The 21237-nt window shown below is 42.8% G+C and overlaps 7 protein-coding genes across 7 annotated transcripts; 3 read left to right on the top strand and 4 right to left on the bottom strand.

Annotated features, from left to right (window-relative positions):
* Window positions 1–10: 10 nt before the first annotated feature.
* BDF20DRAFT_960995 (concanavalin A-like lectin/glucanase domain-containing protein) lies at window positions 11–2127 on the top strand. The gene is made up of 5 exons (XM_053084942.1): window positions 11–866; window positions 949–1093; window positions 1189–1244; window positions 1345–1700; window positions 1762–2127. Exons 1-5 carry the CDS (start codon window positions 347–349, stop codon window positions 1972–1974), a joined length of 1290 nt encoding a protein of 429 aa, XP_052934307.1. The 5' UTR covers window positions 11–346; the 3' UTR covers window positions 1975–2127.
* A 188-nt stretch (window positions 2128–2315) lies between these two features.
* Window positions 2316–3184, top strand: BDF20DRAFT_663815 (uncharacterized protein). The gene is made up of 3 exons (XM_053075978.1): window positions 2316–2678; window positions 2797–2853; window positions 2918–3184. Exons 1-3 carry the CDS (start codon window positions 2418–2420, stop codon window positions 3068–3070), a joined length of 471 nt encoding a protein of 156 aa, XP_052934306.1. The 5' UTR covers window positions 2316–2417; the 3' UTR covers window positions 3071–3184.
* Window positions 3185–3216: 32 nt separating this feature from the next.
* Window positions 3217–4477, top strand: BDF20DRAFT_883403 (uncharacterized protein). The gene has a single exon (XM_053081795.1). It carries the CDS (start codon window positions 3234–3236, stop codon window positions 4383–4385), a length of 1152 nt encoding a protein of 383 aa, XP_052934305.1. The 5' UTR covers window positions 3217–3233; the 3' UTR covers window positions 4386–4477.
* A 197-nt stretch (window positions 4478–4674) lies between these two features.
* On the bottom strand, window positions 4675–5861 carry BDF20DRAFT_837568 (uncharacterized protein; the record flags this gene model as incomplete). The annotated part of the gene is made up of 2 exons (XM_053079068.1): window positions 4675–4728; window positions 4824–5861. The coding sequence occupies 2 exons, from the start codon at window positions 5859–5861 to the stop codon at window positions 4675–4677; spliced, it is 1092 nt and encodes a 363-aa protein (XP_052934304.1).
* Window positions 5862–7209: 1348 nt separating this feature from the next.
* On the bottom strand, window positions 7210–8124 carry BDF20DRAFT_837567 (L-lactate dehydrogenase B; the record flags this gene model as incomplete). Its single annotated transcript, XM_053079067.1, has 1 exon — window positions 7210–8124. One exon carries the CDS (start codon window positions 8122–8124, stop codon window positions 7210–7212), a length of 915 nt encoding a protein of 304 aa, XP_052934303.1.
* A 738-nt stretch (window positions 8125–8862) lies between these two features.
* BDF20DRAFT_907125 (uncharacterized protein) lies at window positions 8863–12364 on the bottom strand (the record flags this gene model as incomplete). The annotated part of the gene is made up of 5 exons (XM_053083347.1): window positions 8863–11090; window positions 11222–11293; window positions 11368–11541; window positions 11650–12104; window positions 12234–12364. 5 exons carry the CDS (start codon window positions 12362–12364, stop codon window positions 8863–8865), a joined length of 3060 nt encoding a protein of 1019 aa, XP_052934302.1.
* Window positions 12365–15751: 3387 nt separating this feature from the next.
* BDF20DRAFT_915053 (uncharacterized protein) lies at window positions 15752–18100 on the bottom strand (the record flags this gene model as incomplete). Its single annotated transcript, XM_053084268.1, has 4 exons — window positions 15752–17094; window positions 17167–17310; window positions 17395–17994; window positions 18091–18100. 4 exons carry the CDS (start codon window positions 18098–18100, stop codon window positions 15752–15754), a joined length of 2097 nt encoding a protein of 698 aa, XP_052934301.1.
* Between the last annotated feature and the right edge of the window lie 3137 nt (window positions 18101–21237).

Raw genomic sequence — 21237 nt, 5'->3', positions numbered from 1 at the left:
CCTTTGAATTCTGGGGGAAAAAAAAGAAACATCAGTCTACCGGACCGAAGCCAAAGACAGCGTTGTACAAAATTTATGCCGACACGTTGATTATTAGAAAAAAAAAAAAAAAGTTATTATACTCATTGTCAGTTCAAAAGCGGATGTTCTAAAGTAGCTATTATTATGGATCACCTTTAGGAAGTTATTATATTAAACGACTTAATATTTTTAATAAATTTCCTAATGCAACCTACGTAATAGGGTGAAGACCCTGACTTGTTTTTAATTATATTTTTCTATAGCTTTTCCCTTGGTCATCCCTCCATCTTTTTCCTATCTTTTCAAGAATTATATTTTCTCCAAGATGCTATTATACCAAGCCAGTGTACTGTTATTGAGCGCGGCTTCTCTATCGGTGATTCCGTCGACAGTGGCCTTCGAATACAGAGCACCTACGCCTGACGAACTACAAAAACTGAAAGCGACTGCCTTCCGTGCGGCTCATCACCATTATCACCATCACCATCCCCACGCTCATCCGTACGCAGCAGCGAAACACTATGCTCAACAGCTCCAACGACAACAGCAAGCGCCACCCTCCTCCTCCGCAGGTGTGGACGAAGAATGTCTTGTATTTGAAGACCAATTTGAACAGTTTAATTTGAAAACGTGGCAACATGAAATCACACTGAGTGGAGGAGGCAATTGGGAGTTTCAGTATTATACCAACAATCGATCGAATAGTTTTGTAGAGAACGGTGTGTTATACTTGAAACCTACCTTGACTTCGATGACGGTAGGAGAACAGGCGGTGACAGACGATGGGAAAATCACCTTATGGTCAGGTCAACCGTCCGAGGATTGTACTGACAATTCCAACTATGGTACGTTTTTCTCCCATCCTTTTGACAAAAAAAAAAAAAAAAAAAAAAAGAAAAGAAAGAGACTCACGCATGGTCTTGATAGGTTGTGATAGATCATCTGGAGCTGTAGCGGATGGCAATTATTTGAACCCTATTCAATCCGCTAGAATTAGAACCATTGATTCTGTTAGTTTGCGCTATGGCCGAGTGGAAGTGAGAGCAAGAATGCCTATAGGAGACTGGTTATGGTAAACAACAACGCAAGCCATTTCTTTTTCTGTTTTTTGTTTTGTTTTGTATACAGATCAAGTCATGTTTTTTAACTGATATGACAATGACATAGGCCGGCTATTTGGATGATGCCTAAATATTCATCGTATGGAAGTTGGCCTGCGAGTGGTAAAAAAAAAAAAAAAAAAAAAAAAAACTTTACATAGATGCACTATGGCTTGACATAAAAGACTCACGTCAAGCCCTTCTAATTTATGATGACTTGTAGGCGAAATTGATATTGCAGAAGGAGTGGGCAATCGAAACTTTATCGCCAACGCCTCTACGATATCGTCCACGCTTCATTGGGGACCCAACGCTTACTTGGATGAATATCTGAGGACTTCTGAAAGTATTGTTTTTGACAGCGGTAACCGTCGTAATGGTACGTGGGCGGATGATTTCCATACGTATGGGCTTGAATGGACGCCCAACGGTATCCGCACGTATGTCGATACGGCCACTATTTTGCAGGTGGATTTTGATCAACCTGCTTTTGAACGCGGGGAATTTGATGCCAACACCACGATGAATCCATGGAAATCGGGCAACTTGTCTGCCCCGTTTGATCAAGAATTCTTTTTGGTAACGTAGCCTATTTTTGGTAACCATAGGCCTAGGTTGTTGACTCACATGGGTATTTTAGATTCTGAATGTCGCTGTAGGAGGTACGAATGGCTATTTCCCGGACGATAAAGCCAAGCCTTGGCAAAATGATAATGCGCATGCCATGAATCAGTTCTACAATGCCCGGGACACATGGTTGCCTACGTGGGGCGAGGGCAATAGACGCGCCTTGGCCATTGACTGGATTAGAATGTGGTCTTTTGATAAAAATGACACACGATGCCGTACATAGGACCCCCTTTCTCCATGTTGATCCAGCCAATCAAACCATGCCAGATAAAAATTCAAACCCCACCCTTATTTATTATGCTTTTTTTAAATGTCCTACCTAAAAAGAAAACTTTATGCTGTACTTTTTTTCCCTTTTTTTTTTTTTTCTTTTTTTTTTTTTATTTCCAGTCTGCGACACACACTCTAGACAAAAGAAAAACCTACTCTTTCACCCTTCACCACACCAATAAAAAACCGTGACCGACATTAGAACACAATACGCATCATGTCCCGTCAGTTTGGTACGAGAGGCAGTGTAAGGTGCATATTCAAAGTGGGAAAGTTTTTTTCAAAATACATGTTGGGGGGGGGTGAGCGTGTGCTCCTTGATGAAGAAAAGATGAATGTGAATGGGAAAGGACTCATGCATCCTTCATCTCTTTGCGGATGGGTGGTTTTCTTTGAATGACCCACAGGAGCTATCAGAATTTACATAATCGAACCAATCTATTGGGTGGGCTTGACGCCACGGCCTCACGAACACCGTCGCCTTCATCGTATATCAACAGCAGCAGCAGTGGTCGAGGATCACCGTCTGTTTCCACGAATAAAAAGAATGACGATGCCATAGGCATACGGATGAACGATCGCGATTTAGAGTATTTAGAAAGTCAGAACGATCAAGATATTTCAGGGTTATCAGCCAAAGTAAAGATCTTGAAGAATGTAGGTGTCTGTATTTAATGTTGGCGATGAGAGGGTGGTGGGGGGGAGACGCTCAAGAAAAAAAAAAAAACCAACAAAACCAACCTCATTCTGTTTATTTGCCCCGGGCATGGGTTAGATTACAGGCAAAATTGGCGAAGAGATTCGATCGGGAAATAGTTTTATTGAACAGATGGTAATGTGTCCAATGGCGTTTTTGTCCAGAAGAGGGCCATCTGACTTACCATCCCTTAAAATAGAATGATCATTATATGAATACTGGCTCGGTGTTGGGCAAAACGATGCATCAGTTCAAAATCATGGCAGAAAAGCAGTCAGGCACAGTCTGGTGGGTGCTAACGCTATTTGTGGTGGCCATCATTTACTTTTTTTACATTTGGTTTTTCAAGTAATAAAGCGTGGTTTATCAGGGGAGCTTTTTGTGTCAGAGGGGAAGGGCAGGAAAATTTCCCAAAATTTCGAGCACAGCAGCCCTTTTTATTTATTTTTTTTCTGCGATTTTTTTTTTTTTTTTTCATTTCCTTTCTTTTTTTTTTTTTTTTTTTCTCTTTTCGTATGCAACAACAACAGTATATATGTGTAAAGTATGACCATCATGTTTTCGAGATTCCCGTGCGGCGAGTAGATCAAAAAAAAGTTATTTTGTTCAGTGACATACAAGCGGTCGTTCCGAAAGCAACCGCCTTACTCGTCAGTCAGTCGACCAAAGTGGTTCCTTTTGACCTCGCAGAAGAAGACAAGAGGACAAAGCGAATATCAGCCGAGCTCTTAACAGAGGATGTGTATCAAGTGTATGTGCCGCCGCCACCCTCTCAGGCAGCAGAAGCGGAAGGTCGTGCGAACGCGGAGTTGCAGATCAAATTGGATCAATTGACCGACAAAGTGGATCAGCTTGTGCGTCTGGTCATACAACAACAACAGCAGGCCGTGCTCCCTCCAGGTGCTCTCGAGGAGGAGACGTTGCGTCCTACCACCACAGCCTCTGCGGAAACAGCAGGGTCTTTGGCTTCTTTTGTTCTTCCAGCCGCCGGTAGTCCTCCTCCTCCTCCTTCTCAGCAGCAGCAACCACAACCACAACCACAACCACAACCACCGGTAGGTCACGAAGAAGAGGCAGCCACGGAAGAAGACGACGATGACGACGATGCCATGTCGTCCAACCAACAACAAGAGGCACCTCCTTCTTATGAAACCTCTGTTTATAGTACCATCAAAACATTGAATCGTCGGTTGTTGGAATTCGAGTCGCATATACCCAATAAACACAAATCACCCAAATGGTTATCGAAAAGAAAAGCATGGGTAGCACAAGTGACCGCAGCGGCTACCTCCTCCACCTCCTGTGAGCCACAGCCACCACAAGGGCAAGAGGAGAGTCGTGAGGACGATACCCGTGAGCATGGTTCTCCTCCTCCTCCTCCAACGACGACCACCACAGAGAATAGTCATAGAAATCCTATCCACGCATTTGCCATGTCGCTGATTCAACTTGAAATGGCTTTGTTATGGTCAGCTGTGACAGAAGAGTGGATTCAACAGGAACGCGATACGTGGATCAATTTACTAGGGAACGCTCGTTCTGAACGTCATTTAGCAGGAGCCTTGATCAGTTTGGAAAGACATACGTTGGTCATGGATCCTGATTGGACTGTGACTCGAGAAGTGTGGGTGAATGAATTACTCGACATCATGACGCACTTTCTGTAAACAAACTCTCTCTTTTTTTATTCAAAAACCAATGGCTTTCCTAATCTACAAAAAGACTCAAATGTTCTGTAAAAAAAAAAAAAAAAAAAGAAAAGTCAACGGAGAAATGGCTGTTTATATGCAAAACAGAGGGAAAAACCTTTAAAAAAAGGGGGGGAGAATTTTTAATACATAAAATTTTCCAAAGAAATAGAATAAATATGAATCATCAAAAAAAAAAAAACCATGTGTTTAAACTATGTGTATTTTGTGAAGGGGGGCAAATACTGTTTTCTATAGAAAGACCCACTTAAAATCGTATTTTCATTCCGTAGCGTGCAATATCCATCAAGATTTGTGCTGCCTATCAAAAAATAGTCATTTTTTTTTTTTTTTTTTTTTTTCAGTGATAAATTTTTTTTTTTTAAAAAAAAAAAAAAAAGTTTTCTTTGTTTTTACCTCTATTAATTGAGTTTGTTGTTGTTTTGTCATACTACTTCTACGTACTAAATGATGTTTATCCCAAGCATGCTTTTGTAAGCAATTCAAATGTTTATAGGTTGTTAGGCATTGTTCACATTGATACAGTCCGGCATGAGGATTCGCGCACGCCTCTCCTTCTAATTGAATACAATGGGCCGCTTCTTCTTCTTGATCGTAAAAGACGTCATGATCCTCTCCCTCTTCTTCTTCTTCTGTCGTTAAAGGCGGTGTATGGGTAGCCGTATATTTCGTAGATGTAGATGTCACGGAATGATGAGAAGAAGCAGACATAGAAGGCGAAGAAGAAGAGGAGGAGGAGGAGGAGGAGGAGGAGGTAGCAAACGAAGCCAATGTAGCAGCAGCAGCACTGATTTCAGCTTCATTCAATTCTTTCTTGCTCTTTCTTCCTGGTTTTTTCTTGGTCTTGAGAGGTTTGCTCTTCATTTCCAGCACTTCATAATGATGATAATTGCTTGATTTCTTGGTTTTTTTAGCTGTGGTCGTGGTAGGATCGGCTGCGTTTTTGGCAGCAGTGGTACGTCTTTTACGTTTTTTTTGTTGAGGTTTCTGAGGGTGCGGTTGATTCTCTTCTACAACCACCATGGTGGTTGAATTGTTGTTGTTGTTGTTGTTGTTGTTGTTGTTGGCGACAGGAGGATAATAATAGTCATTAGGATGGTGATGATGTGGCGGTTGTTGTTGTTGTTGTTGTTGTTGTTGTTGCTGTGGACCAGGATTATACATATAGTGTGGTGGTGGTAAATGATAGCCAGGAAGGCTGGAGGGAGGAGGTAACATGTACGTATTGGATGTTGTCGTGTTGTTGCCAGCAGTAGCGGCAGTAGTAGTGCTTGAAGGAGGAGGAGGAGGAGGAGGAGGAGACGAGGAAGAAGAACTGTGATTGCTGTAATAGCTAGAATTGAATAGAGCAGAAGGCGGGGGTAAAGAAGTGTTTGTGGTATTTATAGCAGTACCCGGTGCTGATTCAACCAATACTTCTGAGCCTGACAACATTTAGATTTAAACGCGAGTGTTAAAGTGAGAAAATAAATAGAGAAAAAAAAACAAGAAAGAGAATAAATAACAATGAAAAGTATGGAAAAAGAAGGAAAGAGAGAGAGAGAGAGAGAGAGAGAGAAGAATGGATGTAAAATTTTGCTTTTTTTTTTTTTTTTTTTTTTGCAAAATTTGCAAAATTTGCCATAATGAAAAAACGGCGCCTAAAAAAAAAGACGCACGCAAAAAGAAGTTGAAAACTTTATACATCTATTTGTATAAAACATACCTTTTTCTTTGTCATTGTCAGATAGTCTTTTTCTGTTACTGTGCTAACGAGTAATAGATGAATCCAACAGATAACTAAAGTGAGGCATATGGGTGTGTGTTTAATATATGTAATGCACAGTGAACTCTAATGCCAACAGTGTGTAAGCCATGGGAGATGTCTTTTTCTACGGTGCATGTACGATGTTCTCTACTCTCTTTTACTGCTACGAATGAATCGGTGTGGGCATTTTTATCTGACATCGTTTCCCCCATTCATTTTTGGCAGGTGTCGTTTTTGAAAGATACGTTACACAAGTCTAGGACGTTACGGGAATAATAATAAAAAAAAACCAAAACAATAGAGATTGACAACCCCTTTCTCTTCCCAGCTTAAAGTAGGGTTGCTGTGCTCGACCTAATGATCTGTTACCTTCCTCTATTGGACGATGCCTTGCTGCGAGCTCTGTAAAGAAGCCATCACCGTCTGATGCCTTTGAACCCCATCAGACGTCGCAAAATCACCCATGGATCCATCCATGATTGGAAGAGACACAGAGAGAGAGAGAGAGAGAGAGAGAGAGAGAGAGAGAGAGAGAGAGGCACATCAATAAAGTGGTACAATAAAGTAGGCCTTTTCTTTTTTGCATCCCTTGAACTCCCATCCATGCTATCCTTAGGAACCACACATTCTGGATTTCTCTTCGAGGGTGTGGAATGCATTCAAAAATAAAAATCAAGGACGGCTAAAACATTGTTCCCCGCCGAAAGAGAGGACCCAATAAAAGTAGGTGAGCTCCCCTTTTACCACCACGTTCATGTCGTACCAATGGCATCGTCAAGCGGGTGATGAAACACCTAGGAAGGCCTGCCTTCCACTGACAATAGGATGGATAGTGTTTGTTTGATCCGAGTCAACAAGCGTTTATTGATTTACATAATGTCGTGAATGAAAGGAACAGGATATAAAGAGAGGTATATACATGGGATGCAATGGACCCAGCTAAATAAGTAGTTAGATAAAGAAAAAAAATGTATGCAACATCGTGATGGGGGCGGGGGCGGGAGGGGTATCCATCATGGAAACGAGAAGGCCTCTCTAATACAAATCTTGAATTTCTCGCAGCGCGTCAGCTGAAGCACGTAACTGCTCTTCTTCTTCTTTACTCAAGTGCACATCATAGACTTCTTGCACACCTTCCCATCCGATTTTTGCAGGCATGGAAAGAGTGACGCCCAGCTTTTCTACATAGACAGACACGGGATGCACGACCTTTTTGTTCAAAACAATCGTATGCACTAAATCAGCTGCGCACGCACCAATACCGTAAAAAGTGGCGCCCTTCAGACGAATAATGTCCATGGCTTTGCCGGCAATCGCCTGGCCGACCTTGGCTTTATCCACCTTCTTGTCGAAATCTGGCAGCGTCGTTAATCGTTGCCCTCCAATCGTGGCGGCTTCCCAAGCAATCATCTGTGAATCGCCATGCTCTCCCAGCACATACGCATGCACCGACTGAGGATTCACATCAAACATTTCGCCCAAATGCACACACAATCGTGTCGAGTCGAGATAAGTGCCTGACCCCAACACTTGTCGAGGAGGCAACCCAGAGAGCTTTCTCGCCAAGTGCGTAAGGATATCGACTGGATTGGAGACCATCAGCAACACAGCGTCGGCACGAATAGGTTGCATGCTTTGGATGACGTTCTTGAGTACACGGTAGTTGCGTTCAATCAGCTTGGTGCGAGGCTCGCCAGGTCGTTGCTTGGCTCCAGCCGTCATGACAATGATGTCGCATTGCCCTGCTTCTTGCGCTGTCACAGCAGCACGGATACGTGTATGACTGACACTCGCTGCATCGGCTAAATCAAGTACTTGCGCATTGACAATATCAGGATGGACGTCTACAAATAGGATTTCTGTGCAGATGTTTTTAAACATCAAACCATAAGCGAGGGAGGCGCCTACCGCACCCGCACCCACAATGGCCACTCTTGAATGTGTCACCATTTAGTTACTTTTGTTTGTTTGTTTGTTTGTTTGTTTGAAAAGAGGAGTGTTGTTAATAAACGAAAAAGCAGAAAAAAGGCAAAAAAACAGATGGGAGATCATATTTGTATGCAGGATTCTTCCTTTTGAAATCCAATAGCTCGGCACCCGTCATGCCCATCGAGCGGAAATTAAAATTTATGTTTTTTCTCGTTTGGTTTCCGATTGGCTATGTGCTACATTTATTCTTTTCTATTGTTCTCAATCCAGCAAAAACAATAAAAGCTTCCATGTCGTAAGCAACCATGGCCCCCCCTCTCAGTCCATGGATCCCAAGCTTACGTACAAATCCATATAAAAAGGGGAAAAGAGACATCACTGTGATTCCATGAGAGTATATAGAGAATGGAAACCAACGCTATAGTCCAAAGAATTTCATAATGGCTTGGTGTGAATTGTTGCTCCCACCCTTATTTCAAATAAAAAAAAAAAAAAGAAACAAAATGACCTTCTTTTTCCATGGAAACGAAAATGAATTAAAAGGCCCATGTTGATTGGTCGAGATGGGGGGAACAATAGACAAAAAAAAAATGGCGTGTCCATGTGGTATCATAAAAAGTGGTCTTTCTTTTTATAGTCATTCGATCGGATCGATAGATAGATGTACTACACATTCATATCCAAAACAAAAAAAAAAACAAAAAAAACAAGTGAAAGCAGAGATAGGGAAGAAAATCACTTGATTTCCACCCCCCCCTTTTAAAGAGCTACTTGTAAGCGGTCCAAGGGATATCTACGTCTCAGCCATTGTCTCACCGGTCCTAGAATAACCCATCTCTCCCACACATGGACAGTCAACATATTCCCTATTGAATAGGCCCACAATTGATAACGGAAACGTCTTGGCAACACATTGTGTCCGGACGGGTTGTTGTAAGGCTCAATATACCACGTAGGTCGAGGATAGCCAAGTTGTACCAATACGTCAGGGTCTCCGCAGTTCAAACGCACAGCACACCCAAAGACGTTGGGATCGGCCAGTTCCCAAAAACTAACGATTGTCACAAACACGGCCCAGATGACGAGCAGCAGATAATTGCGGTACCATCGCTGTCGAAAGAGGTAGCCGTAATTGAACACCATCGCCGCGTTGATGAATTGGAAGAGCACGACAAAGGACAAGACGTCTACTTCAAAGCTATCACCGAGCAGCCACCATTTCGACGCATCCGTCGCACGCGCGTCCCATTCATGGCACCGGAAAAAGTCGTCTTGCGTGTACAGCCACACGAGGGCCCCTATCAAAAACCATGCATTGATCACGATGTGTCCTACCAACGACCCCACCACTTCGGGCCCCAGCAGACGTGCTGTCGGCCGATGCTGTGACAACCTGCGCGCCGCCCCGGCTTGAGTGACCGCAAAGGAACAAAACACCGTGATGAACGCATCGATCAAGATGAAATTCCACTGCGAAAAGCCCAGTGTGTAGTAAAAAGAGACCAGTTTCGTGCACGCCATCGTTTCACCATACATGATCAGGTACTTGTAGCTGGCAAACGACGTGGCCAACGCACTACGGCCCTGTATCAGCAAATCCACGCACGCCTGCACCGATCGATGGGGCGTGCTAAAAGGCGATACCACCGACGCTTCGGCTTCCGACATGGCGATGCCCACATGCGCGGCTTTCAGCGCACCGCAGTCGTTGCCGCCGTCGCCACACATGGCCGTAATCGCCCGCTCCATCATCATTTCTACGCATCGCATCTTGTCGATCGGTGTCATACGCGCAAAGATACGCGTCGAAAACAGGTACTGTCGCATGCCTCCTCCTTCCTGCTGCGCTGACAAATAACGGAAAGCCTTGCCCGTGAGAGCAAGCTCGCTGCCATTGGCCAACGCAATATCCACATGATCGATTCTTTTGTGGGTTTCCGAATCGTACCATACCAGTGTCTCTGTCATGATGGGCGCTGCTGCTTGCTGTTGCTGCTGCTGCTGCTGTCTCGCGTCGCGTCCTTTTTCTGTTTCATCCTTCAAGTGGAGCTGCTCCTCGTCGTTAACGACGGCGACGGGAACCATATCCCCCACCACCACGGGCGTATGAGGATCGGCCAATCCACATTGCTGTCCAATAAACACACCGGTCAAGACAGTATCCCCTGTGATCATCACTGTACGTACATCGCCCTCTTTCAATTGGTGAATCGCAGCCGCCGTGTCTTTTTTCAACACGTTTTTAAACAACACAAGACCCAAAAACTCCACACCGGCCTCTATGTCATCTCGTGAACCGTGCGTGCAAAGTTCCATTTCTTCCTCCTCGGTCAGGATACCCAAATCGCGATGCGCCATCCCCAGGACATAACACCCTTGACGAGCCGATACAGTCGTGACGTGTTCAAAATTGGACGGTAAACGCTGACTGATCTCGGCCATGCGTTCAAAGGAGCCTTTACAAAACACATGGCTATGACCGGTACGCGTATCCTTGACTACCACCGACATGGAAGCTCTCGCATGCTGGAATTCAAATTGCTGAAGAACTTGCAACGTAGGCAGCGGCGCAGGCGGAACGATCGTGTCATGAGCATCTTCTTCCCCCCTAGAAACGAGTTTGGCTTGCGTGCTTTGAAACATGACAATATCGACCGGATTACCGATATACTCGTCCTCCAAAACAGTGACCGAATGACAGGACGCAAGGCCCATCTGTAACAAGCGTTGATGCTCGGATCCCGCCGAGAGATCGCTGTAGCGCGGATACAACGCATCCAGTCTTTTTTGTCCCGCGTCGTCTTCTTCTTCCTCTATGCATGGATGAACGCCATAGTATTCTAATCCTTCGTTCGTCAGTGTGCCGGTTTTGTCAAAACAAAACACTTGCACCTTTCCTGCCATCAAAATCCTTGGGAAATCAACACAGTAGATGCCTTTCTTTTTTAATCGACCGGCCGCGACCGACTGACCCACCACGAGAATCGCTTTCAAGAGAGAAAACAAACAAACAAACAAACAAACAAACAAAGAGTTCATCATGAGAGATCATGTTCAAAAAAAGGTGCTATCTCATCCATGCATCGCTTTTTGTAAGCCCCTCCCTTATCTTATTTACCTGGCAAAAGTGGGTTCATCACTTGAGCAGCACACGTCATACCATAAAACCAAGCTGTCATACCCGTACCGCCTGAGGAGGGGAGAACTTTATTTAGACCCTCCCCCATACGACGTCTCTGCCTCCTTTGTCTTTTGTTCACTTACCTAACCACCAACTACCAAAGGCCAAGAGGACAATGGCCCACAACAACAGTATGCCAAAGACAACCTTGAGCTGTTCATTGAATATAAACGAGACCATTTGAGGAAAGAGAATACGTTGAATCAGTTGCCCTTTGTCTGTATCCGTTCTTGTCTTCAACACTAAAGCGATCGCATCTTTGGAGCTTTGTTTGATGGTGGTGCCTGCATATAAACTATTCGTCTTGTATAAAGCGGTGGAAAATTCTTGAGAGGAGGAGGGCAAAGTGGGTGTTGTTGTTGCACTCGCTGCTTCTACTACGACTGTTTCTGAAAAGAGGCTCTGGTCTTGCATCGCCTTTTCATTGACTGGCTGTTGCTGCTGCTGTTGATGACGTAAAGGAAATTTACGAATAGGTAAAGGCTCACCGGTCAAGGAACTTTCATCGACCACGATATCACCCGAGAGAATCACAGCGTCGACAGGAACGATGTGATGGGGTTCGACGCGAAACACGTCGCCTGGTAATAGATGCATGGTCGAGAAATCGGTCTGCCATTGTCCATCTCTTAGCACTTGACACGTAGAGGTATGTTCTGCCATGCTCTTGATTTTTTTCTCGGATTTAATCCTGACGATCACTTTGATCAAGGCGGCGAGTAAAATAACACAGGTATCGGAGAGACCAATTTGCCAATAAGCCAAATAAAAATAGCACCAAAGAATTTGAAGCTGATAAAGATAAAAGAAGCCTGTCAATCTAGAAGAGACATAAGAAACGCGTAGGAGTGAGTCATTCGTCGTCGTAGTGTATGGCGTATGTAAGAACAGTAGCCAACTTGCTTGTTCGGTTTGTCACCCCCCTCCCCCCCTCCCCTGGGTTACTTACTCTTCCCATAAGGCGTGCAAAAAGGTGGGCACAGTGACTTCTATAAAGTTGGGACCCAGGGCTTCCAACCGTGCTGCTGCCGTCTGACTGTCCAATCCATTTTTCATTTCCAGTAGATGATCGGGATGCATACTAAACATCTCCTTGACGGCCACGGGTTCAAATGCTTGATGCAGTGGGTGATAATGGTATCGTGTGGACTGAAATTCAAAATAGCGATGACCGTCAAAAGAGCTGACGGAAACAGGTAGGGTCCGGGCGATCACGTTCAATCCAAGCGCTTGTCGTAGTCGATGTTCTGCTTTGGTGACCATCGATAGCAATGAACTTGCATGATCGGTCGTCCTCCTCCTCCGCCTCTGGGTAGTGTCCCCGTCCCCTGAGGAACTTTGAGAAGAAGAAGAGGATGCGATTTGGACGACCTTTCTTGGTTTTCGTATTTCAATGTATTGCGCTTTATCAAAGGGCGTTTCAATTCTAAAGTAGTTTTTGATCTTGGTGCGCATCACATTCAATGATAAATACCAGCTTGTCGATAAAAACCAAACCACACAGAAAGCTTTACTCGAGAGATCGTAAGAATCATAAAATAATCCATAAGGTACACCGCTGATCACCTATCCAACAAGTAGCATCAGCACACTCGCTTCTCTCTGTCTCTCTCTCCCCTTTATTCAATAATAAACAACGTACGTAACCATAATAATCCAATGTCAATATCAACAAGGTCACCAGCCATAAAAGCGAAACAATCACCATGTACATCATCATAAGGCTTCCAAAAATATTTCGTTTGAAACCTCTTTGGCGCATCTCCTCGTCTTCAGCGTCTTCTGGATGCGTCTTTGTCATGGTGTTCTTTTTCATGTTACTGCTACTACCACCACTACTACCACTGCTCAGATCACTCAAGGTACTGTGCTGTCTCTTGTTTTTCAACATCACGACTTCCTCCTGGAGAATCACTTTTTCCTCTTCAGGCGTTGTCACTGCAGCTGCTGTGGATGATATTTCATCCCCTCCTCCACCCAGCAGTTGTATCCTTTTTTTATGCAGCTCCTGTTCCAAAAAAAGCAAAAAAAAAAACCAACCCCAACATTAGTTTACCGCGCAACTTTTAAACTTTTTTTTTTTTTTTTTTTTTTTTTTAAAAAAGTAAACCTTTTCGCTCCAACGCTTATAGAGATACCACAAGCCCAAGAAAGGGAAAAAAGCCAAATAAACAGAGAGATAAACAATGACAATGGGAGCTATTCAAAGGGAGGGGTTTTTAATACGCCATAGAGAGTATATATACATAGACACTTTTTTACCTCGGATAGGAAAGTGGATGGAATTGGCTGCACCACATACATTCCATATTCTATCCGTCTGAACAGAGGACGATGACACGAACGTGGGATCGGTGATGGTAGGCCTCTCTTGGCCGAAGAGAGCGATGGCGCACGCTTCATATTGCTGCAGCGTCATATTGGCCGGTTGATAATGGTCAATGTTGACTTTGATAGGGGTATGAAAGCATGCTTTATAGTGTCCTGCTGGAGCATGACAGGCACAGGGTGAGACTGCTGTGGTGGGGCAAGAAGCGCTGCAAGTACCGTCTGCACACAGGGCGGTGCCTGTGGGACAGGCAGTGGGACCCCACCTGGGCGGGCACAAACGGAGATCGGTGACACACAACAGCGGACACTTTACTTCTTTTCGTGTCACAGGAGGGCACATAGTGCCATTATGAAATCGATCATTGACTTGATATTTGCAATCATAAAAACAAGAAATCGTATATCAATGGCCGCTTTTCTCGTAGCGGGGTGCAACGCATCTGCTAAGGGGCTGAACAAACCTGTATGGAATTGAGGTGTAGCATGGACTGAATGCAATAGGTTCACAAGCAACAAGAACCAAACAAAACCATGCTGGAATAAAATCATGGCTCTCGGGAAAAAAAAAAAGAAAATGTAAAAAGAGTGACTGAAAGGGGAAAGATAAAGGAAAACATTCAGCTTTTTTTTGTGATTAAAAAAGAAATAGTTGGGATTTACATATCATCTGAAATTATCTTGGTCCATACTTCAAACAGGGGCACGGATGACTATAGCCTTAGATAAAAAAAAAAAAAAAAAAAAAAAAAAAAAAAAAGAAAAGAAAAACCTTCCTGTTTAGCATGATGTAAAAATATGCAAAAAAGCTATTTCGGTGGTTTATAAGCAGTAGAGCGTTCATCTGTACCCTTTATGCTTTCAAACCACTGCTCAAGACCGAGCATTCCCTTTTTGTAACCTGCTATTGTGTATGGCAAAATACATGGAATGCTCCAACAGCTTATCCATCACTCCAACTGCCTAAGCTCTTCAACTATTCACAAAAGACGATTCAAGGTGGTGCCTGCAATGAATGAAATGAGGGGTCTAGCGCGTGCGCCGCTTCAAACAAGAATAGAAAATAATTTCTTTGGAAAATCTATGGAGGTTCGAAAAGTATGCAACCCTTCTAGAACTTGGTGGGGATGCGCCCGCTCCCCCCCTTTTTTTTTCCTTTCTACATAGAAAAGAACATGAAAAAAAGCGGGTCCTCATGTCCATTGAAAACTGTTTTTCCACAACGAGGTCCTCATTTGTATATAAGGATGACACAGCGCCTTTCTCGGTTTTACTATTGTACCCTGACAATATGAGTACATCTCAAGTCACTCACCTCTCAGTCAAATCATTGTTTGGATAAGCTTTGCGTACCTGAACGTTACCCGACTCGGTCTTACGAAACAGCGATTCGACGCATAAAGGTACTCTAGCAGCTATACAAACGCCCGCAAAGAAAAGAAAGCCCGCAAAGCACTCGAGGCAGGCATACACGCCTTTCTCGGTTTTACTATTGTACCCTGACAATATGAGTACATCTCAAGTCACTCACCTCTCAGTCAAATCATTGTTTGGATAAGCTTTGCGTACCTGAACGTTACCCGACTCGGTCTTACGAAACAGCGATTCGACGCATAAAGGTACTCTAGCAGCTATACAAACGCCCGCAAAGAAAAGAAAGCCCGCAAAGCACTCGAGGCAGGCATACACGCCTTCCTCATTGAGAGCAATCCAACGTTATCGCTGCAGTGAGTCTAATCCAGCATTTACCTACGGTCATTTCATACGCTCTGAATAGAATGCCCCCATCTTGGTTCAACATGGAAACGTTATATTTCCTTTTCCAATATTCATGTCTTACATAATGTTACAGTAGTATAAACATGTGTGCTCTGTAAAGAACAAGTTGTATTATGGATGACATATTAAATATTAGAATGCAAGATAGAAAAAAGAATAAACAGTAGTACAAATTAAACAATATATATATGAATAAAAGAAAACTATGTACAAGAGGATAATAAGTAGTAAGAATAAAAGCGTCAGGGAAGATGAACTAGGAGGAATTGGGAAAGACGAAGCATCATGATAATAGTAATAGTAATAGTAGTAATAGTAGTAGTAGTAGTAGTAGTATTAGTAGTAGTGTAGGACGTTGTTTTACTGTGGCGGTGGCGGTGACGGTGGCGATGGCTGTGTTGGATTGGCCCCTGCAGATTGGACAAAGGCTTCATAATTGACACTCTGTATACTACTGAAACTCGCACTGAATTTCTTTAGCACTTTTTCCATGGCGGTTCCCAAGGAAACCCAATTGAAGACTTTGACATCCTTTTCGATATTCCTTGGTTTCGGGTGAGAGTATCCCATGATCAATTTGAAAAACTCACTCGTCTCAGGATTGAGCTTCGCCACGGTTAACGGCTTGTAGTTTTCTAGATTCCTCCTGATACGATTCTTTTCCTCTACTGTAAACCGACAATCGATGAGTGATTCTATTAAATGGACACAGTCGACGGAAGTGACAAAATAATCGTTCTTTTCCTTCCAGTAAATACAAGAGATCACGATATCATTCGCATCCGGTTTGTATCTTGGGTGAGAGGAGGAGGACGCACTGGATCCTTCTGCTGCTGTTGCTATCGGTGGGGTAGGAGTAGCACCAGCTTCTGTTCCTACAGAAGAGGGCTGGAGTGAAGGAAGCGGAGGAGGAGAAGAGATGGAGTACGGACGAAACCAACAGTCGATCGTGTTGTCGTGTCGCGTCTTTTGAAACTGTACAAGACGACGCCGTGTCTCTTGCTCCATAGGAGTCCAATCACGCGTCATCGCTGCCAGGTCACCGTGAAGGGTGAGATGGGCGCCTTTGTTAAAGGTACGTGTATAATCTTCAGGAAGGGCTCGTGTACGCTGCTTTGTCGTGGTAGCTGGAGTTGTTGTTGTTGTTGTCGTCGATAGAGAGGAGGGTGGATGAGTTGAGAATGTTTGTGCAGTAGAGGAGGGTTGAGTGGAGGAGGGTGGCAAGGACAATGGCGGAGGAAGCTGTTGCAATGAGGGCTGTGGCGGCTGTCCTGTTGAATGCGCCAGAAGCGGGGTAGAAGGTGATGCGATAGGGTACGACGTGGAGGGCATTAAGGCGTAGGGCGATGTCTGCTGTGAATGATATTGCTGTTGCTGTTGCTGTTGTTGTTGTTGCTGTCGTTGCGTTGCGGAGAGGGGTTGGGACGGATAACCTGAAGATCGCATTTGAAAAGAAGCTTGAGCCATATGAGGGGAACTCAAAGAGGGCGAAAAGGATTGAGGAGAGCGGGGAAGGGCTGTGTCCATCATCTGCATCAAATAGGGAGAAGGGTGTGACGGCGGCGGTGGAGGTGGCACGCCGCCCGGTTGCTGTTGTAGGATATGAGATTGATTCAAATAGTCCTGATCAGAATACGTGGCTGTAAAATCCCTGTTGTTCGGTAGACCATGTTCTGTCGTTGCATAATGATACAAACCAGGCTCTAGAGATCCAGAGAGAAGAAGGAGTTAAGTATACAAGCCAAACACCTTTTTATTTCCTTTGTCACTCATACCGTCAAAATAGTCACGCGTCCTTGGTGAAGGCTCGGTTGGCAGTAGACCGATATAGGGAGCATGTTGCTGGAGAGGTACTTGAAGCTGAGCGGCTGTATTCGCTGTGTAAGGTTGAGTAATGTACGCAGTTTGCGAATGTGAATCTGTTAATAGAAAGAAAGTATATCCGTTAGAGCTCCTCCTTCAACATGGATTAGCGTGTACCTTTAAAACGGGGCTTGCAATACCTTGTCTAAACCTCATCTGATGGCTGTCATCGGATATGTTCCTATTACAAGAGTCGTTATCCACTGTATCGTCCAATTCATCCGACTTTCGTTTCCTAGAGGTACTGGTGTCCCCCATCATGGTAGGAGCAGTGGTCGCCGCGGGATAAAACGAAAAAGAACTGACGAGCCACCGAACTCTGTTTTGCTGCTGCTGCTGCTGCTGTTGTTGTGGTTGTTGTTGTTGTTGCTGTTGCTGTTCATCATTGGAAAGTTCTGCTTCCAAATAAACAGGTACTCGACTCAAATCCTCGACCGCAATCCACTGTGATGAAGGTATTGTCGTCGACACTGTCACTATTTGAGTAACATTGTCAATTGAAATTTGACAGGTTGTGGAACAGTTATGGAAGGCGATCCCCACTGAATTCAAATCCAACTTTGCATCTCGATTGTCAAACGAAAGCTGGAAAGTTTGACCTTCTTGACCATGGGTAGGGCCTACGCTCAAAACCTGAAGCTTTTGTTGCCTATAGACAGCTGGAGAAGTATGAGAGAGATAAGAGGCTGTACTATGTTCATCTATGCTGTTCGTTGGTGAATAAATCTGTTGCTGAAAGCCTAGCAAATGGAGAGTGAAAAAAGGAAAAGAAAAAGGTTTTCTTCTTAGAAAAATTTCTACAGGTCCTCCACAAAATTAAGTTTGCCAAGTTTTACTTTGTGACATATTTCTATTTGTATTTATCCAGATGGATACGAATAGTAATATTTTATTACTATTTTAGCTTGCTGTTGGGCGTGCTGTTGCGTTGCTTTTCTTTTCTGATCTGTTAATTAAAAATTTTCTCTATGTTTGAGTTTTAAAAGTTTTCAGGCTTTTTCTGATCCAGGTGTAGAGTTGGTGCTTTTTAATGCCGCAGATAAAAACGGGATAAGGTCAGATGTTGACAGAAAAGCATAAAAAAAGGAGGATGTGTTGTGATGTGAAGCTCTAATACAAAAAAGAAATCCATTGATTTAGCATTGTATGTAATGGGCTGTTGCTGTATCTCTTTTCTTTGCAAACAAAAAAATAGACCAAAGAAGAGTCAAAAGTGTTGTATGTGTGTGTGTGTATGTGTGTGTGTGTATGTGTGTGTGTTGACCGAAAAAAAAAAGGATAAAGAAAAAAAAAAAAAAAAAAAAAAAAGGGAAAAGAAAATACCAGTAAATGCTGTAGGCGTAGTAGAGAAGATCACGCCTGTAACAGATTTACACGGTTTTCCTTACTGTTCTCCATTTTAAAAATTATCGGTTTCCCCGATTCCCTTCATCACGGTCAGCACCATAGGTCCATTGACCATTTGTCCCATGGATACAGCGACCCAAAAAATAAAAACCCGAAATAACTTACGTTTAAATGATGAGTTTCCTTTTTGTATTCCGTTTTGGTTTTTTTTGCATGCAATGGAAAAAGGGAAAACGAAAAAGAAGGAAAACAAAAAAAGAAAAACAACATTGATTCCCGCGCAGTCCTTCCTAGGCATAAAGAAAGAGACAATGGGAAGAGCTGTCTATGATGATTCCCTAATTCGGATTAGTAGAGACAGGATCCTTTCAAAGCCCTTTTGAAACGTACACAATGTCGTTACAGCAAATCGATAAAACAGGATATTAGCATCATTACATGTCAAGCCATTTGCTGAATTTCTGTTTACTTCTGAAACAAAAGTAGAAATGGCCTTGGGTTCTCAATTTCCGGAGGTTAGTAAAATTTTCATCGTATGAGCAAATTGGCATCTGCTTTCTAAGGCACTCGAAAAAGGAAAAAGAAAATTCTATTGAATCTCGAACGGTAGGTGATATTGGATAGGACTCTTATAAGAGGTATAGTACAAACGAATTGACCTATAGAATTGAGGTAATCCCAGTTATCGATAATGCTTCTCTTATCAAAGCAGGCAACTTTCTATTCTCTCTCTATTTCATTCTAATCACTGGAGAGACCCATCTTGTCTTTTTTGGTTAATTTTTGCATTATTGTGGCTATATGTTTCATATTGCAGCTGCTACAATGGGCGCTTATAAAGCGTACTATGTGCACTAGACAAAAAGGCTTAAAATAGGTCATCATTTGAGAGATAATTTTACGTTCCTGCTTTGCTGTTATCGAGAAATTCAACATCAGAATTCTTGCTTTTTAAACACTTTTGTTTTCTCCAATACATTGAACACATTTTATAAAAGAAAACCTTGGACGTGCTTAGCTCATAATGAAAGGCTATAAAATTGATCCACTCTCAAGAAGAATTCCACAGAGCGAGCAATACCTACCAAAAGCATGAATGAACGCGACACGAAAATTAACATCGTAAACAACACTATTAAACATTGTCAAGACAATAATGTTTACTTATTCCTTGGCAAACCCAAAAACAGATGGTGAACAGTAAATGCATGTCTACAATACATTTCATCTTTCAATAATTAGAGAGTTATAAAGTTGTAAAAGTTACTTTTCCATGTATATTTTGTTAATGACAGTAAAAGCAGCACTCCTTTCCTATTCGCTGTCAACAACACAAAAGAATCTGTCGTTCTTACTTTTTTTCGAATAAAGGTATGCGATGCAACATTAAAGCGCAAAGTCTGATGAAACCTTATGGAACAATCAAGTGTATCTTATAAACGAGCTATTTCTTTGGGAAGCTCTTTGCATGAGATATAAAATGGCTGTGTATCAGCAAAATATCTCGGATTGGTATGCTATTGTGTTTCTCCACAACCCTTCGCGTCCGATAAACTTGATTCAGATATAAGCAACTATGTCTACTTCAAATGTCTGGTGCTATCTCACCATGATAAAAAGTCTTTCTCTGAGGATCTGGGTCACTGCGCACGCAAATGTGTATGCACGTTTCTCAGTAAAAGCGATTGATAATCGTATTGGCCTTTCAAGTTGGAATTCTCGAGCCACTATACTACACGAATATTGATATTCCATGAAACAATCGTTCTTGCGTTCGAAAAGAAGGTCTAATGACTTTTACGACAAGCAGGTGAACCCTGAACGTTTTTTTGTAGGCGTCAAAATCATATCTTATTGTGGATCAGAAAGCGAGCATTCTTTCCATCCATTACTAAACACACTGCCTTTGCAAAAATGGGTACCCCCTTATGCTAAATGCAGTAGCATTTCAACTTAAGAATACAGATCAAAACGGATAAAAAATGACCAAGAAAAAAAAAAAGTTGTAGTCACGGATGCAAGGAGTGGTTTCGATTGGGCAAAAAAATGATAAGGGATGGATTTTCGTTTTCTCAATTCAATTCTGACAATCAATCGTTTTTGAAAACTTTCCTTCCCTTTCAAAAACATCGTTGCCCTCAATCGAGTTCATCTAACTGAACGGACAAACTCTATAAATTACACAAATTCTACTACACAAAAGCCTGCATTTCCTTACTTATTTACCCTGAACACCACCTACGCACACAAGCCCTCTACAAAAAACGAAAATAGTCAACTGGTATCTATCTTTTTTCATTAATCATTTTAGAGTTTGTTTCAACTTCCTTGTCCATATACCAACAAATATGAAAGACAAAAAAAAAGAAAAAGAGAGAGTGAGAGAGGGAGCGAGAGATACACACATTTCATAGTAGCATTTTCATCCTTACATATCACTTCTTCTTTTTTCTTTTTTTTATATGCTATGTTTCCCAGAACCCAAATCACCAAAAAGACCTACTACAGACTCTATCCTTACTTATCCATTCTCCTTTAACCTTTTTTTTTTTTTTGTGCTGAACCCTTTTTTCACTCTACCTTTGCTACCTTTCTTCCTTTCTATTTAAACCCTTTGAAGAGCTTATCTTTCTAGT

The sequence above is a fragment of the Mycotypha africana genome (assembly GCF_025528875.1).
Source record: "Mycotypha africana strain NRRL 2978 chromosome Unknown BDF20scaffold_8, whole genome shotgun sequence".
Classification (NCBI taxonomy): domain Eukaryota; kingdom Fungi; phylum Mucoromycota; class Mucoromycetes; order Mucorales; family Mycotyphaceae; genus Mycotypha; species Mycotypha africana.
Note: the sequence above shows the minus strand (reverse complement) of the source record. Positions and strands in the feature narration are given on the sequence as shown.

What these genes read in the sequence shown, in the direction of transcription:
- BDF20DRAFT_883403 (XM_053081795.1), top strand. Translation starts at nt 3,234, where the DNA reads ATGCAACAACAACAGTATATATGTGTAAAGTATGACCATCATGTTTTC.
- BDF20DRAFT_960995 (XM_053084942.1), top strand. Translation starts at nt 347, where the DNA reads ATGCTATTATACCAAGCCAGTGTACTGTTATTGAGCGCGGCTTCTCTA. An exon ending in TACTGACAATTCCAACTATG is followed by an intron (nt 867 to 948) that starts GTACGTTTTTCT and finishes TGGTCTTGATAG; the next exon opens with GTTGTGATAGATCATCTGGA. An exon ending in TTGATCAAGAATTCTTTTTG is followed by an intron (nt 1,701 to 1,761) that starts GTAACGTAGCCT and finishes TGGGTATTTTAG; the next exon opens with ATTCTGAATGTCGCTGTAGG.
- BDF20DRAFT_663815 (XM_053075978.1), top strand. Translation starts at nt 2,418, where the DNA reads ATGACCCACAGGAGCTATCAGAATTTACATAATCGAACCAATCTATTG. An exon ending in AAGTAAAGATCTTGAAGAAT is followed by an intron (nt 2,679 to 2,796) that starts GTAGGTGTCTGT and finishes GGCATGGGTTAG; the next exon opens with ATTACAGGCAAAATTGGCGA. An exon ending in ATAGTTTTATTGAACAGATG is followed by an intron (nt 2,854 to 2,917) that starts GTAATGTGTCCA and finishes CCCTTAAAATAG; the next exon opens with AATGATCATTATATGAATAC.